At 39.2% G+C, this 14,237-nt stretch overlaps 1 protein-coding gene across 4 annotated transcripts in view; it reads right to left on the reverse strand.

The window, feature by feature from the left end:
- LOC149312325 (metabotropic glutamate receptor 8) overlaps positions 1-14,237 on the reverse strand; it is a 627,813-nt gene that overhangs the window by 81,713 nt on the left and 531,863 nt on the right. For all 4 annotated transcript variants that reach the window (XM_089524400.1, XM_089524401.1, XM_089524399.1 and 1 more), the window contains exon 9: positions 3,571-4,506. In XM_089524400.1, the coding sequence (XP_089380526.1) occupies positions 3,571-4,506 (936 nt within the window). The remainder of the gene's footprint in view (positions 1-3,570; positions 4,507-14,237) is intronic.

Consider the following 14,237-nt stretch of genomic DNA (forward strand, 5'->3'; position numbering starts at 1 on the left):
CATAGAACTATAAATCCCAGGATTTCACAGTATTGTGTCATGGTAGTTACAGTAGTGGTGTAAACTGCATTATGTCTGCAGATGCAGTCAGGTAACATGGCAACACAAACACACAACAATTTTGATAGACAGGCAAGCACCAAAATCTGTCATTGTAGCCATCCCTGCTAGGGTTCACATCGCACATAATTCTTGCTTTACAGAATTAGGGATGTAATTCTCTACTAATTTTCTTCTCAAAAGAAGCAGCAATTAGCAATTTTGTTCCTTCTTCAAGAAAGTCTTCAAAAACCTTGGAGTTTTCAAAGCTAATTTGCAATATGGAACTTCCACTGTGAAAAATTTGGACATGGTTATTTAACAAAGAAAACTTAATTTTCTGCACGTATTTCTCCACAAAAAATATTTCTTTCTGTTGAGCAAATACTGTTTCTTACATAGGAAGTACTGTTGGTTTTTGGTGTTGTTGCTGTTGTTTTGCACAAAACAGCCATGTGTGGATTTTGCACAGAAATCATGTATTTTGAGACTTCTAAAATATTTCCAAATAATAATTAATAATAATAATTTGTTTTATTTATATACCGCTATTCCAAAGATCATAGCGGTGAACAGCAAGTAAGCTAATTAGCAAGTAAGCTAATTTGCCCCCAACAGTCTGGGTACTCATTTTAGCGACCTCGAAAGGATGCAAGCCTGAGTCGAGCTTGGGCCCTTTTGCTGGTCTTGCACTCGCAACCTTGTGGTTTCCAGTATATGGCTGCAGTACAGGCATTTAACCACTGTGCCACCAGGGCTCTTTCCATACCTGTTTGGCATACATGACACTTTCTTTACATCCCTATATGGCATACATGACACAAGATTTTTACAGGCTCTACACTGCTGTTGGACTTGTAGAATCTCAGTGCTGTCTTCCAAGATTTTTTTTCTCAGACCCTGCACTACTGCTTGCATAGTGTCATGTAAAAATAAGTCTCTTGAGTTATGATGCTGCCACAACTTCTGTCTTGATGCAAATGGCACATGCATGTACACTCTGAATCCCTTGACTTTTCATTATGTATATGCACATGAAGTTTTGCACATACTTACATGCACTTTTATACTGAGGCAGTGAGCCCTGGCACCTGCTGGGAATGTATAGAGATGACCATACTTTAAAGCCACTTCACATAGAAAAATCAAACTTTCTCATATACTGCTATTTTCACAGAGATTTGTCTGCCGGCCTGTTGAGTTCCTAAGACTTCTGTCAATGCCGTAAGACCTTGAAACCCTTTTCATAAGCATCGCACTGGGACTCATTTTTTAAAACTAGTGTTCAGTATAAACTCTTGTAAGCACACTTGTAAAAAACGTTATTGTGACCCATGGATATTGTCATGGTCACCCATTAAACCTACTGGGGGGAATGGGCAAATCAGACTCTCTCCACCTAAGATTAAGGCTATAACAATACACTTCTGACTAAAGGGTTGTCCACACAAGGCAAGTAAAACATCACCCCACTGTCAGGACAGCATCAGGGCCAGAATATTCTGGGCTGTTCCCAGAGTCTTCAAGCCTGTGCAGAACCAGCCTACATCTTGACCACTCCTCATGACAGGGTCGTCATAAGGCACATAGCAATAAAAACACTGTCACCACCAATCTCTTTCCCAAGGGCCAGATGTCAGAAGGCAGTATTGGGCAGTGATACCCAGTCTCTGCTGAAGCGTCTGTTCTCAATGTGGACTGATACTAGAAATGTTGAAATCCACACCATAAAATTGTGTCCTTTTCCCCGAGGATAAGGCTCATGTGCTTTAATGTGAGTTTTTGTTTGTGTGTGTTCTGATTTGTGTTTCAAGATCCCCAACTCCCTGAAAGAAGCATTGTATGAAGCTGAATGTGGTCCAGGATTCCTATGCCTGTAAATGTGCAGTGGGAAACATATTGTATTTTGATAGGCAGTTGAGTTATGAGAAGAACTATATATGCTGCTTAAACTCTTAAACCTTATGGACTCTTGTCTACCCTGGCAGCAGATCAATGTCCATGAGCAGAATTTACTTTGAAACCAGATGTCTCTAGCCATATATAATCTGAGGAACCCCCAGGGGCAAAAAACATTACTTTTAGGTGATGGAGAAAACTACAGCTACTTAAACATCTAGTCTACAACCTGAAACCAGCTACTGGACTCTGGAAATGGTAGTTTAAAAACTGATTTTTCAAGCTTTCTCATTTCCATAACTACAATAAAATTTCTCCCTACTTGCATATTGTATATTTGGGCACATGATTTACTTGTATGCTGGGAATAACAGATTGGGACCTGACACAGAGAATTCTGAATTCACTGTTTGTTATGATCCTCTCAAAAGGCTGGTAATTTCATTCACCATAATTTTCATTCTTTTAACAGAGGGACACTGTTTGAAACCTTTACAAAATCTCCCACAAAACCCAAAAAGCAATAAAAAAGGGAGCTCTTGATAATTACTGCCATGACACTGCACCATTGTCTGGGTTTGTTTGGTGTATGTATGTATGTGCATGTGTGTGTGTGCAAGAGAAAGAGTTTGCTATGTAGTTTTACATGTATCAACTTTTCAGTAACAATTAGCCATGCTGAAGTTATATTTTCAAACGTGAAATGTATATAAAGATCTACCTAAGCAGTATTCAAGAGACAAGACAACAAATTGTTGATTGTTCCCTGTTAAAATAGAAAGAGTGATTATTCAAAAAGAGCCTAGGGCATGCTCTTGATAAGCTTGTGAACAAAAGACATATCATTTTGTGTCAGATACAAAGAGAAATTATTCTGTCACCCACCAAATGTGGGAACTTGAGGTCATCCAACAAAGCTAAATGGTTTTAGGTTCAGAACAAATAAAAGAGGAAAATCTTTGCACAATGCATGCAATTATATTGAGTATCATAAAAAAGTTAGAGAGGTCTCTTGCACACACACATTCAATGATGTTTTAATAAATGTATCCAGACTTGATGTATGAGTAGATGCAAGACATACTTGTTAAACTGTGAGTTCAAGCACCACATCTCTGAGAATTAGGTGTTTGGAATATACCTTGATGTTAAATTGCTTCTCTCATGATTCCATTTTTAATATAAGCACATAAACCTATTTTACAAAGTTAGTCAATATGGTATATATTCTATAATCTGCCATTTCTATGGAGCTGGCATCATGACTTAACTCTGATGTTATTCCTTTACAAAATGAGGTTGTTTGATTCTGTTCAAGTTTTATTTCTGTAAACTTTGTGTTTCATATATCAAAATGCTACAAGGAAAAAAAGATGAAGAATTGGTGACAGTGATGAAAAGCACAAACATATTTCTAATGATCAAATTATTATAGAGTAATCCTCAGTGCTAAATTATTCTAGAGTGCTCTTAAACAATGTATTTTTCTAAACACATACCTATCACAAAGATCTTTGACATCTGACTTCAATAAGAGTAGCTTTTGAATCCAATGTTGGGAATGAATCATCTGTGATACTAAACAGTGAAGCTAAATACAAAATGGGTTTAAGAGAGGTTACTGTCACTCACCTTCTCTGCTGACTGTGCAGTTCCAAAAAAGATTGGAATAAAAGCTAACCAAATGATACAGGTGGTGTACATAGTAAATCCAATTGGTTTTGCTTCATTGAAGGTCTCTGGAACTCCTCTTGTTTTAATAGCATAAACAGTGCATGTTACCATTAAGAGAATACTGTATCCAAGAGAACAAATGAGAGATAGATCAGAGATGTCACATTTGAGAACTCCACGGGCATTTTCAGGATCCAGAGTCCTCTGTTCTCCATAGTCCACTATGATATGTGGAGGATCAATGCCAAACCAGATGAAGACTCCTACAAGTTGTATGGATATGAGGCTGAAAGTAATTACCAACTGGGAAGCTGGGCTGATGAATTTTGGAGCAGTGACAGATTTTTTCCCTTGCTCAAATATTCGATGGATCCGGTTGGTTTTGGTGAGCAAGGCTGCATAACTGAAACACATGCCAAGGCCTAAAAAGATCCGTCGGAAACTGCAGATGGCAGTGTCTGGACTTGCAATCATTAAAAAGGTGATGGAGTAACAGAGAAAAATCCCAGTCAAGAGGACATAGCTGAGCTCACGCCCAGAGGCCCGGACAATGGGTGTGTCATTGTGGCGAACAAATGTCACAATGACAAACGTGGTAGCAATGATCCCAAGGATAGCTATGAAGACTGGGACGACTGCCCAGGGGGAATGCCACTCCAGCTTGATGATGGGAATCTGCTGGCAGTCTGTGCGGTTGATGTTGGGTCTCTTGTCAAATGGGCACATTTCACAGGTCACCTCATCCACTTGGTAGTGGTATCCTTCACAACGCTCACAGTGCCAACAGCATGGTACTCCCTTGACCATTTTCTTCCTTTCCCCAGGCTTGCATGGCAAACTACAGACTGAGGTGGGGTGAATTCGTTCTCTGTTGTCCCACTGCATGTCCTCTACCTGTGGTTATATATGTTAAGGACAGAAAAAAACATAATGAGCCTTTTATTTTCTCCCATTTATAATATCCTAATCCTGGCTCGAGGCTTGTCATAAATCATCCTGTGTTGACAGTACAAATGCGGTTTACCTTGATAAGAAACCTGTTTTCCCCCTCTTATATTGACTTTATGAAACTGTTAAATGATCGTGCCCAATAAATCATTTGTGCCAGGGGCTTGATGAGTGTCATTAGTTTCTATTTACCTCTTTACTGCTGACCAAATTGACACCTGCAAAAAAGATTTATCGACTCTGGGCTACTTTTGAAGCAAGACATCCTATAAAAAGGAATTTATGAGCTAATCACGTGCAAACATAGTTCTCAAACATTTAATTAGAATATAATGGCATGTGGGCCTGGAATTAATTCCTCTTACAATATAAGGTAAAGAGAAGAAGAAGAAAGAACCTTGACCCAGCAAGGATTGTAAAGAAATAACTGGTTTTATCTCTTTTTAAAAAAACAAAAACCATGAAGACATATTTTTTAAGTTTTCAAATTTACCTCATGCTGTGTCTATATTAGCGCATAGCTATTGTCATTCTTCATGTTTTTATTCCAGTAGTTACTATCTCAGTGCTTCGAATAGTGCACACAGTTTTGCACATAGCTTGTGTGTGTCTGTTCACTAAACTTAATATTTCATTTTCTTTTGCAGAGGATCTCCTTGAATCCTACAAAGGTTTCTGGCTAGTCTATCAAACAGAAGATTACAGAAATACTCATATAATATAGTCACTTGTATAGTATATTTCTGAGTTGAGTTTTTCTAGGATTTTGGAACACAACTCCCATCATCTCTGACCATTGGCCAAGGTAGTTGGGGTTGATGAGAATAGGCGATTAAAGCAATTGTATGGGCTCTGTTTGAGACAGGCTTAGAGTATCACATAAGGGATGTCAAGGACAAGTTAAAATCTCCACTCAGTGACATCACTAGGGTTGGCATAACCCTCATGATATCACCCCTCTTCATTGACCTTCTCCCATATCACATCATACAGAATTCTTACTAGTGCCTTTGGTACTATGTTACTCATAAACTGCAATTCCCATATGAATGTGATGGCAATAGTTGTGACATAAACAACTAGCAAAATTTAAAAAAATATACACTTAATTTGCAATATCATACACACCGCCTAATTGCATTTATAGGCACATAGTTTCATGTAGTTAAAATGAAAATTTGGTAAGATGTGATGTTTTTAAAGAAATTTAAAAAGAATAGTTCTCAAACATTTAATTAGAAAATAATGGCATGTGGACCTGGAATTAATTCCTTTTACAGTAGAAGGTAAAAAAAAAAACAACAACTAAAAAAACAACAATGGAGGTTTCTCCTCTTTTCTTCCCACTGAGCCTCACTCTAATAACACTCTTCAGCATTTTAAAGGGATGCAGGTGAATACCACAACCCATTTTTGTCCAAAGGCAGATGTTAGGAGAGCAGTGGTGTCACCTCCCTATGCACCCCCAGTGATGTCCCATCTCCATTCATCCATTAAACAGGGTATGTTTAATGTGTGAGTATGAAGTAAGTGCGAGTATGAAGTAAGAATATGGAGAACCATGTGCTTCTGATCTTCTAAGAGAGAAGGTAGAATATAAATGCAACAAACATAGTAAAAGCAATCATGAGAAGTTTATTTCTCTCCTCCAGTTGAGAAGCATAAAATTATATATATATATATATAAAAATCTCTAGGGTACAACCCCCAAGAAGGGCTTTTGAACTGCTTATGTCTTAGCAACTGTACAAAGCATGCAGAGATAAATGAATGGACCATAGACAAGATAACAAATAACATGACTTTTACTCCTTCATTTATCTATGGATATGAAGTAATGTCCATTGAGTTTGAGGTACTGGGAATTAGAACACAGCATGATGGCAGAATTTCCATTTTAACCCAACTTTCTATTATCATCTAATACATTCTTTTATATGCACACTTTTTCTGAGAATTTTAATAGCGGAATAATTAATTGAGTCATTATTAATTTCCAGGTCTCTAGGGAAATGTATTTGACATGAATAAGTACCCAAACAGTAGACTGTGGAAAATTAAGAGGACCACAGCTTTGGTGAGGTTTAATCTAATGCCAAAGATTTTCATTTGAGAAAATGGCACAGTTTAGGCTCCAATCCAACACTCACTTTAAGGGTAAAGGTATTCCCTGTTGACAAGGTTGTCAAGTCATGTCCAACCATAGGGGGTAGTGCTCATCTCCGTTACTAAGCCAAGGAGCCAGCATTGTTAGAGACTACTCTGTGATCATGTGGCCAGCATGATTGTGCAGAATGCTGTTTACCTTCCCACCAAAGTGGTGCCTATCTGTCTACTTGCATTTGCATGCTTTCGAACTAATAGACTGGCATAAGCTGGGACTAGTAATGAGAGCTCATCCCATCATGCGGCACCTGAACCTTGACCTGCCAACCTGCCAATCTTGCAGTCAACAGAGTCAGCATCTTAACCACTTGAGCCATCACATTACATGGGAGTAAATCATACTGACATTAGTTAAACATGCACAGGATAATGGTAATTTTGTTTTTAATTTTTAACTGAAAGACACAAACTGCTTCTAAAAAAAAAAAATTCAAAAGATATTTGTGGTTTAACATGGGCTGTGGAGGGAGAGATTTTGTACAGATCCACAAGCTTGTGACCTTAGTTTCATGCCTTCACTAAAAAATGTAAAATCATTTAGAAAAGAACAGCTGTGTCCTCCCCATGCCCCAAATCACAGTGAGCCTCAATAATTGGTCTAATTATTGATTCTACAATCCTCAGGGTAATAAGGATAAATTTTAGGGTAAAAGCACTGTCTTGAAAAGTATGTGTATATCTACTATCCTCATGTTTTTAAACTTTATTATTATATACTCTTTGTAACCATGTTTAATGAATTTACCAGGGCCTGCTCTTTCTAATATCACCTTTGTAACTGTTAGAAGTGCAACAGAACTTAGCACTGCAGAGTATAGAGTGCTTGAGAGAGGACAATAGTAATAGAGTTGTATAGTCTGACTCACAGTGTCTTCCCTTCTTGTCGACCTACCCTAGGTCTTCTGTGATGTAAACTGATACTCTCAGAGATGTTTTTCCACCTCTTTCCACCATTATTCTCTCAGGTCTTCCCTACAATGAAGGTAGATTAGATTAGTACCCTGAGTAACCTTTCTATCTTATAATAAAGTTCTTTATAATAAAGCCTTTAGTTTGTTTCTGCAAGCCATTGGTTTCTTTGCTGTTTAATCAAGGTCTCTACTTGCTGCACAAACTCTCTCTCAGTAATATACAATAGCCCACATCCTGTGATGTCACAAGTGATCATCCTGGTTTATAATCCTGACCTCACAACCCTAGTGTGCTGGTTTCTTTTTATATCTAAAACTACAAATGATGAAGAGAAACACTGAATATCAAGACATTGTTTTTACTATTCTCTTGTTGGGTTGAATGAAACAGCTACCATATTTGTTTAATCTTCTTCTAGGCAGTATTTCACAAAATTTCATCCTACTATTTGTAGGATTGTAGGATTGTCATTACATTCAGGGCAAAAGATGCCTCTCAGAATGTTTACAGTTGTTAAATACACTTTGAAATGTCCCATAGGTTACACAGTCCAGTGGCAGCAAAGGTAATAAATCCCCATCTCGAGAAGGTCAGTAGTAATGATTCATATAATAGTTTTCATTCCAGTGCTTCTGACAAATAAACTATGTAACACATAATTCATATTATGACACCCCACTGGTATGAGTGCTGGAAAACATTCTGGGTAAACGAGATTGCTTCTAATTTCTGGAAATAAAAGGTTTCAACAGCCGTAGGCTGTTAAGACTTGGGAAGATTAAAGACGAAAATGTGGGGTTCTGAAGTTTCAAAATGTGTGAATAAAAAGAAAAAAAACATTTAATGTTCATAATTATATTTGTAAAAGAATAGGTAATTACCATATTGCATGCTCACGTTCAGTTTCTATGAACTTAGGAAGTCAGAGGCTCATAGGACTTACACAAATAGTTCTCTTCAACCAATTTTCAACCAAAAGATAAAATGATGTTCTAGTTTGCATGCAATGGTTTTGTTAAAAAGAGTGGTTTAATTTTACCTTTTGTAAATTAAGCAGATGAAGATGAAGATGAAGCTCTTTTGCCCAAGAGCAGAAGAGAGAAGAATGTGATGGATTACCCTTTTCTTACCATTTTGTTCCATGTATGTTTTTTTGTCTTATAAAATAACAGGACAAACAAAAGCAGTGTCAACCAAGGATACTGTAATGACTATGAGATGGCAAAAAATTGAAACAAGTGTTCCTATCTATACTTTTTTTCAAAACCAGGATACACGGTGAATGCAGCAGGGCAGCATTTTACTCAGCATTTCTGTGTCTTCTTATTTGTACCATACTGATTGGCTCATTGATAACGATGTGCTCTCCATCAATGGCTTAAATTTCTGCCAGTAGTGGTTCTCTTACCAGAAGAACTGCTAGCACTTGGGCCTTTGATCTGGATTAGGATTGTGGTAAAGTAAAGATAATTTAGAGAGAAAACAGACGGGGAGGAAGGGGGGGCTTGAAGCCACCCCTTCCAAAGATGAATTGGAGCCAGGCAACCATACGGCACAGCCCCAATCTGCCTTGAACCTGGCCCAAAAAGGAGTGGCAATGATCAACTACTTTTTGGGCCATGGAAAATCCATCTTTATTGGCTGTGCACAGCACCATGGCAGCTTCAAGATGCTCCAGTGGCATGCAGCATCTAAATGCTGCACTGCCAAAGTGCCTTGAAGCCACCCATGTCTCGGCAGTCATCTGGTTTCTGGGAGGCTTCAGAGTGTCATCAAAGCATGTGGCATGTAATCGCCGCATTGTGATGATGTCCTGAAGGCATATTTTAAGGGTTTCTGTTCCAGCCCTCAGTTCCCCAACATTCAGCCACAACCTTAGTTTAGTTCTATGATTTTTAATTTGGTTGTTTGGCTCATAGTTTGGTTGTAACTACCATCTCATTCTATAATGGAATGCAAAATGCAATAAAATGCATGTTGTTGCATTGTCTCAGGTTTCATTTATTTCAGAATTTCTGTCACAGCAAGCAGACTTTGATACAAACAAAACTCCTAATTATTCCCCTTCTAGTTTTCTTCTTTTAGTTATAATCTTTTTAATGACCTATAAAGGAATTTCTTAGGAATATTTCTAAAATTCGACTGGAACAGTTTAGTCATAATGTTCATGGGGTTTGGCTTTCTCATAGTTTCAAAAGACATAATCAAACATTACTACTACTTTTTCTTCTTTACTTTGGTTTCTAATTTGTTTAATTTACAGCCTTGGAAACTCCCAAAGCAAACATAAAACGTAAATGCTGTTCTATTTAATACAAAGAATGAGCGGGTCAAGACAAATCTTTTGGGTTAAGTCTACAGGTTGAGCTTTCACAGCAACACTAATCATTTGCTTTGTGAACTAAGACATAGGTTTAACATGTTTTATATTGAGGGTGATGAGCTCATTCATCTTCTGGGCTTCTGTGCAATCATTAAATTAAACTGTGATCAGAAGAGAAACTCAAGATGCTTCAGGATGCATCCAGCCTGGGTGCCTAGGCAGCCTTCCTTCAAAGTAAAAGGGAGACTTAGGACCTTATGACATGGAGACCTTCCTGTGGGTAAAATGTTGCACAACTCTTGCAGAAGCATGAAGGTATGATCGTCTGTCACGCTTCTCAAGCATCACTGAGGCTTCCCGCTTTTCTTCCATTGTCAAAGCATTCGCAGCACTGCCACCTCACTATCTAAACTCAGAGATAGATAAAGGAATACTCACAATCTATTAATCTTTTACAGAAGGGAAAGTTCAGCTCTCTGCAGCGCAAGATGGAGACATGGAAATTCATCTGAGCAGCTGGATTCCATCAATTGTATAAGATGGAAATGTATGATACATAGGCCGGTTACAGACCGGCACTTTAGTGCGTGATGAGCACGCACTAGGGTTACAAAAGGGCGGTGCTTCTAGACGGGGCGGCGCGGACGTGACCTCCTTGCTCCGCGCCAGGGCGCTTAGTGCGCCCTGAACACGGAGCAGGAAGGAGCTCCGTTTCGGAGCTCCTTCCTGGTTTAGTCCGCTGGGCGCAGCATTCAGACGGCTGCGCCCAGTGGACTAAAAGAGAAAGGGGCCAAGCGGCCCCTTTCTCCTTCTCCCCGCCGCCGCGGGGTGTCCTTGGGGCTTGAAGCCCCAGGGACACCCCTTTTCAGGCTGCAGGGAAGCGGCGTTTTGCTGCTTCCCCACAGCCTGAAAAGCGGTGGATCAGGGCCTCAGCGGCTGCTGCTCTGCACGCTGAGGCCCTGATACACCGGGGAAAGGAGCGGGTGCAGACCGCCCCAAATGGGCGGTCTATAACCCGCCATAGATATCATTAGTCTGTTAATAGCAAGGGACCGTAAGTGCCTAAACAACCTCTCCCTGGTTTCATGTAAATTGGGAGTAGGCAAATATGGGCTTCCTTTTGTGCATTGAGAGTTGACAGCCTTTATGAAACTGGCATCTTCTTAGTAACAGAAAATACTTTTTTTTATCATTGAAGGGTTCTGAATTCTGTTTGAACCATGCAATGACCAAATTTCCCACCCCCTTTTTCAGTGTGGCCGTCCCCAAAGACAGCCATACCCACATAAGTGGACAGTGGGTGGAGCAGTAGAGGAATGTCCAGCTATTACCCTTTAGCTTCATGCACAGAAAAAAAGTAATAACCTCAGTGACCTCAGGAAAATAGTTGGATGCATCAGTAGAGGTCCCCCTCCTCTTCACAAACACAGAAATGGCCATGGTGGGCAGGGGCGGGGATGTTGCCAGAATGAAAAGGTGAGTTTTGGTAAGGTTGCACCATGAGATACATCATAACTGTGTGCAAGAGCTACATCTCCTCACTCAGGATCTAAGCTCATGTCTCAATGACAAAACTGTACTTTTCCTCTCCCCTCTGAGCCTCTTGCTAACCAAGTATTTTCGTTACCTGGTTAGCTTGGGGACATCCCAAGCACATGTCTATCAAATATGTATGTTGAGAGAGATGAATAGAGATAAATGCTTTAACATGGCAAATTAATACCAGAAATATTATAGAAATATGGACAGAAGATGCAAATATGAATCTGATTGGACAAGAAATGCAAAATTCAAAAGGCATTGTCAATATGTATTAATCATAAGTTTAATACAAGATCTCCTTGTGGTCTCCACTGATTAGATTTAAACCTGATTACATTCAGCAAACATTACATAATTTAGAAACACATCCTATGATGAACAGTTTTATGCACTCCCCCCCCCCCCTTCAGCACAATCTTTCAAAATACTTACAAGCAGCAACTAGGGAAGAATCCAGGTTGTTATATTTTATGAATACTTTGAAGGCAATCCTCCAATTTGACATGTGCAGCCTCTTCACAGCCTATGTGATGCATGTGCATTTTGTATTTGAGGATCTGCACACTTTTGAGTGTCTTGCCATTGTCTTGCTGGCACTGATTACAAATATTCTTATCCTCTCCACTTCCTCATATTCTAGGACTGGTTGTCTTTTGGATTAAGGAAAGCTGCCCTGTTTATCTTTTCCTTACAATAAGAAAGGGGCATGATCTGGGGCAAGAGGTGGAGGTAACATGAAATGCAGAACAGAAGATGAAATTGAGAAGTAGAAGTAAGGAGCAATAAAAATGTAGTTATAAAGTTCTCTGCCTCCAAAACAGGAATCAGCTTTTCAGACTCAAAGATTGTATTTTACAGCCATGCTATTTAGCTGTAGCTGAACATTTTGAAGAAAGAAGGAGCACATTAGGCTACTGAACCATGATCTACGCCAGCTGCCTATTAGCTTTCAGGTAGAGAGTAAGGGATTGGTTTTGCATGGCACTCAGGAATTAATTTCCATTTGGCTCAATTAATAGCTTAGCAGTTGTACATGTTAATTGCCACTAATGTACTTGGACTCCAGGCTGGGCGCATTCTTTTAAATGAAATGAAACAAACCACTGTTTCCTAATCAGGTACTTCTCTGGGGACATTATCAGAAGTTTCAGAGACCATAGTTTTCACCTGCTAAATGTGATGAAAGCATACCCACAGAATTAAAAAGCAAGAGTTTTATAATGTGTGTAGCTTTTGTAAGCAAGACTCTATTGAGAATCAAAGGACAGTGTTTGGCTGCTCTGACTAAGCATACAATGCAGAAGAGCAGCTGCTTTTTGTCCCCTTGCATGTTTGGACTGCAAAACAATGCTTGACCCCCATGTTTCCCATGACTATTCTATGGGGGGAATAAGTCCATATTGAATCTAAAGTATTATCAGAAGAATGACACAGGTGGACCTACAGTAAATCAGTGTTGTGATGACTGTCAGAGAAGAAGCCAGCCTCAACTGTAACAAGCCAATAGAGAAATCTGCATTATTTGCCATTACTTTAGAATATGATTATCTAGCCTTAAAGGTCCAGAAGTGCTCCTTTTGGCTCATTTCATAGATTCCCAAACTCTATGACAAAGCAGCAACATCTAGCACTAAAGTAGCAGTACCTAGCACTAAAGCACCTACTTGGCACATGTGCTTGAGCATAGTCATATTCTTCATACAAATAAAAGCCAGATGTATTTTGACTCACGGTGGTCAATGAAATTTTTATGTTACCCAATGTTTCCTCCAGTCAAGAGGCTGAAGTGTTGGTAAAATAAAAATACATATTTATTTTGATATTCAAAGTAAACATATTTACAAAAGTAGTAGCGCCTAGCAGTACAGCATTAAAGCACCTAGCACAACTATTGAGCACATGTGCTTGCACATAGTCAGAATATTACAAAGAAAATTGAGATACCACTGAGTTAATAATATTTCCTTTGTAACCTTTGAAATGAAGGTAGAAGCTGGTCAAAATATTGTAAAATCACTGGAGGCAAGAGAGAATGGATTGATGGGCAACTTCTGGCCAGTTAGCCATCCTAAACAAGAGTATTACCAAGCTGGAAATCTAGTGATGTTTAATAATTAGATATTTCACAAACACAAGAAGAGGTGAGGGCTTAAACTATGTCACAACTGTGTATTGACTCTATTGTATAGGTCTGTTGCCATTTTTCATCTTCACAGCATAATGGATGTTAACATGGATGTTTCTCTGTGGCTCTTGTGAGGATAAGTGTGCCAAGGCAGTTAGGTATAGATGGTAAACATAAATGTATGGCAACTGTTCTGTTCTGACGCTGCTGTTCTGAGACCCGACAAAAAGCTGAATGAAGCACACTTTAGTGGTACCAGGAGTGGGACACAGATGAATGCAGTAGCTGGTATATGAATAATGCAGAATTTTGACTACAGTTCACTAAGGCAGCTACAAATGCATAACCACCTTAGCTATCTAGTGTCTCTTGATGTGATTCCCCGAATTGATGGGAATCTGTTCCCCTGTTGATCAGGAGGAAGCAGCTAAATAGTATTGTCTCCCCCTCCCATGAGTGATCTCTGGTGTGACAGTCAAAAGTAGATCCCTGCTGCAATTCTTCCTCTTATTAGAGTTTGCTTATGTAAGAGGGGTGGGAACATGAGTCAGTGGCTTCTTGATTGACAGGGCAACAGACCCCCATCAATCTCAATGGCTGTAGTGATTT

The sequence above is a fragment of the Sceloporus occidentalis genome, unplaced genomic scaffold (genome assembly GCF_023333645.1).
Source record: "Sceloporus occidentalis isolate IW3139 unplaced genomic scaffold, rSceOcc1.0.p SCAF_5, whole genome shotgun sequence".
NCBI classification, from domain to species: domain Eukaryota; kingdom Metazoa; phylum Chordata; class Lepidosauria; order Squamata; family Phrynosomatidae; genus Sceloporus; species Sceloporus occidentalis.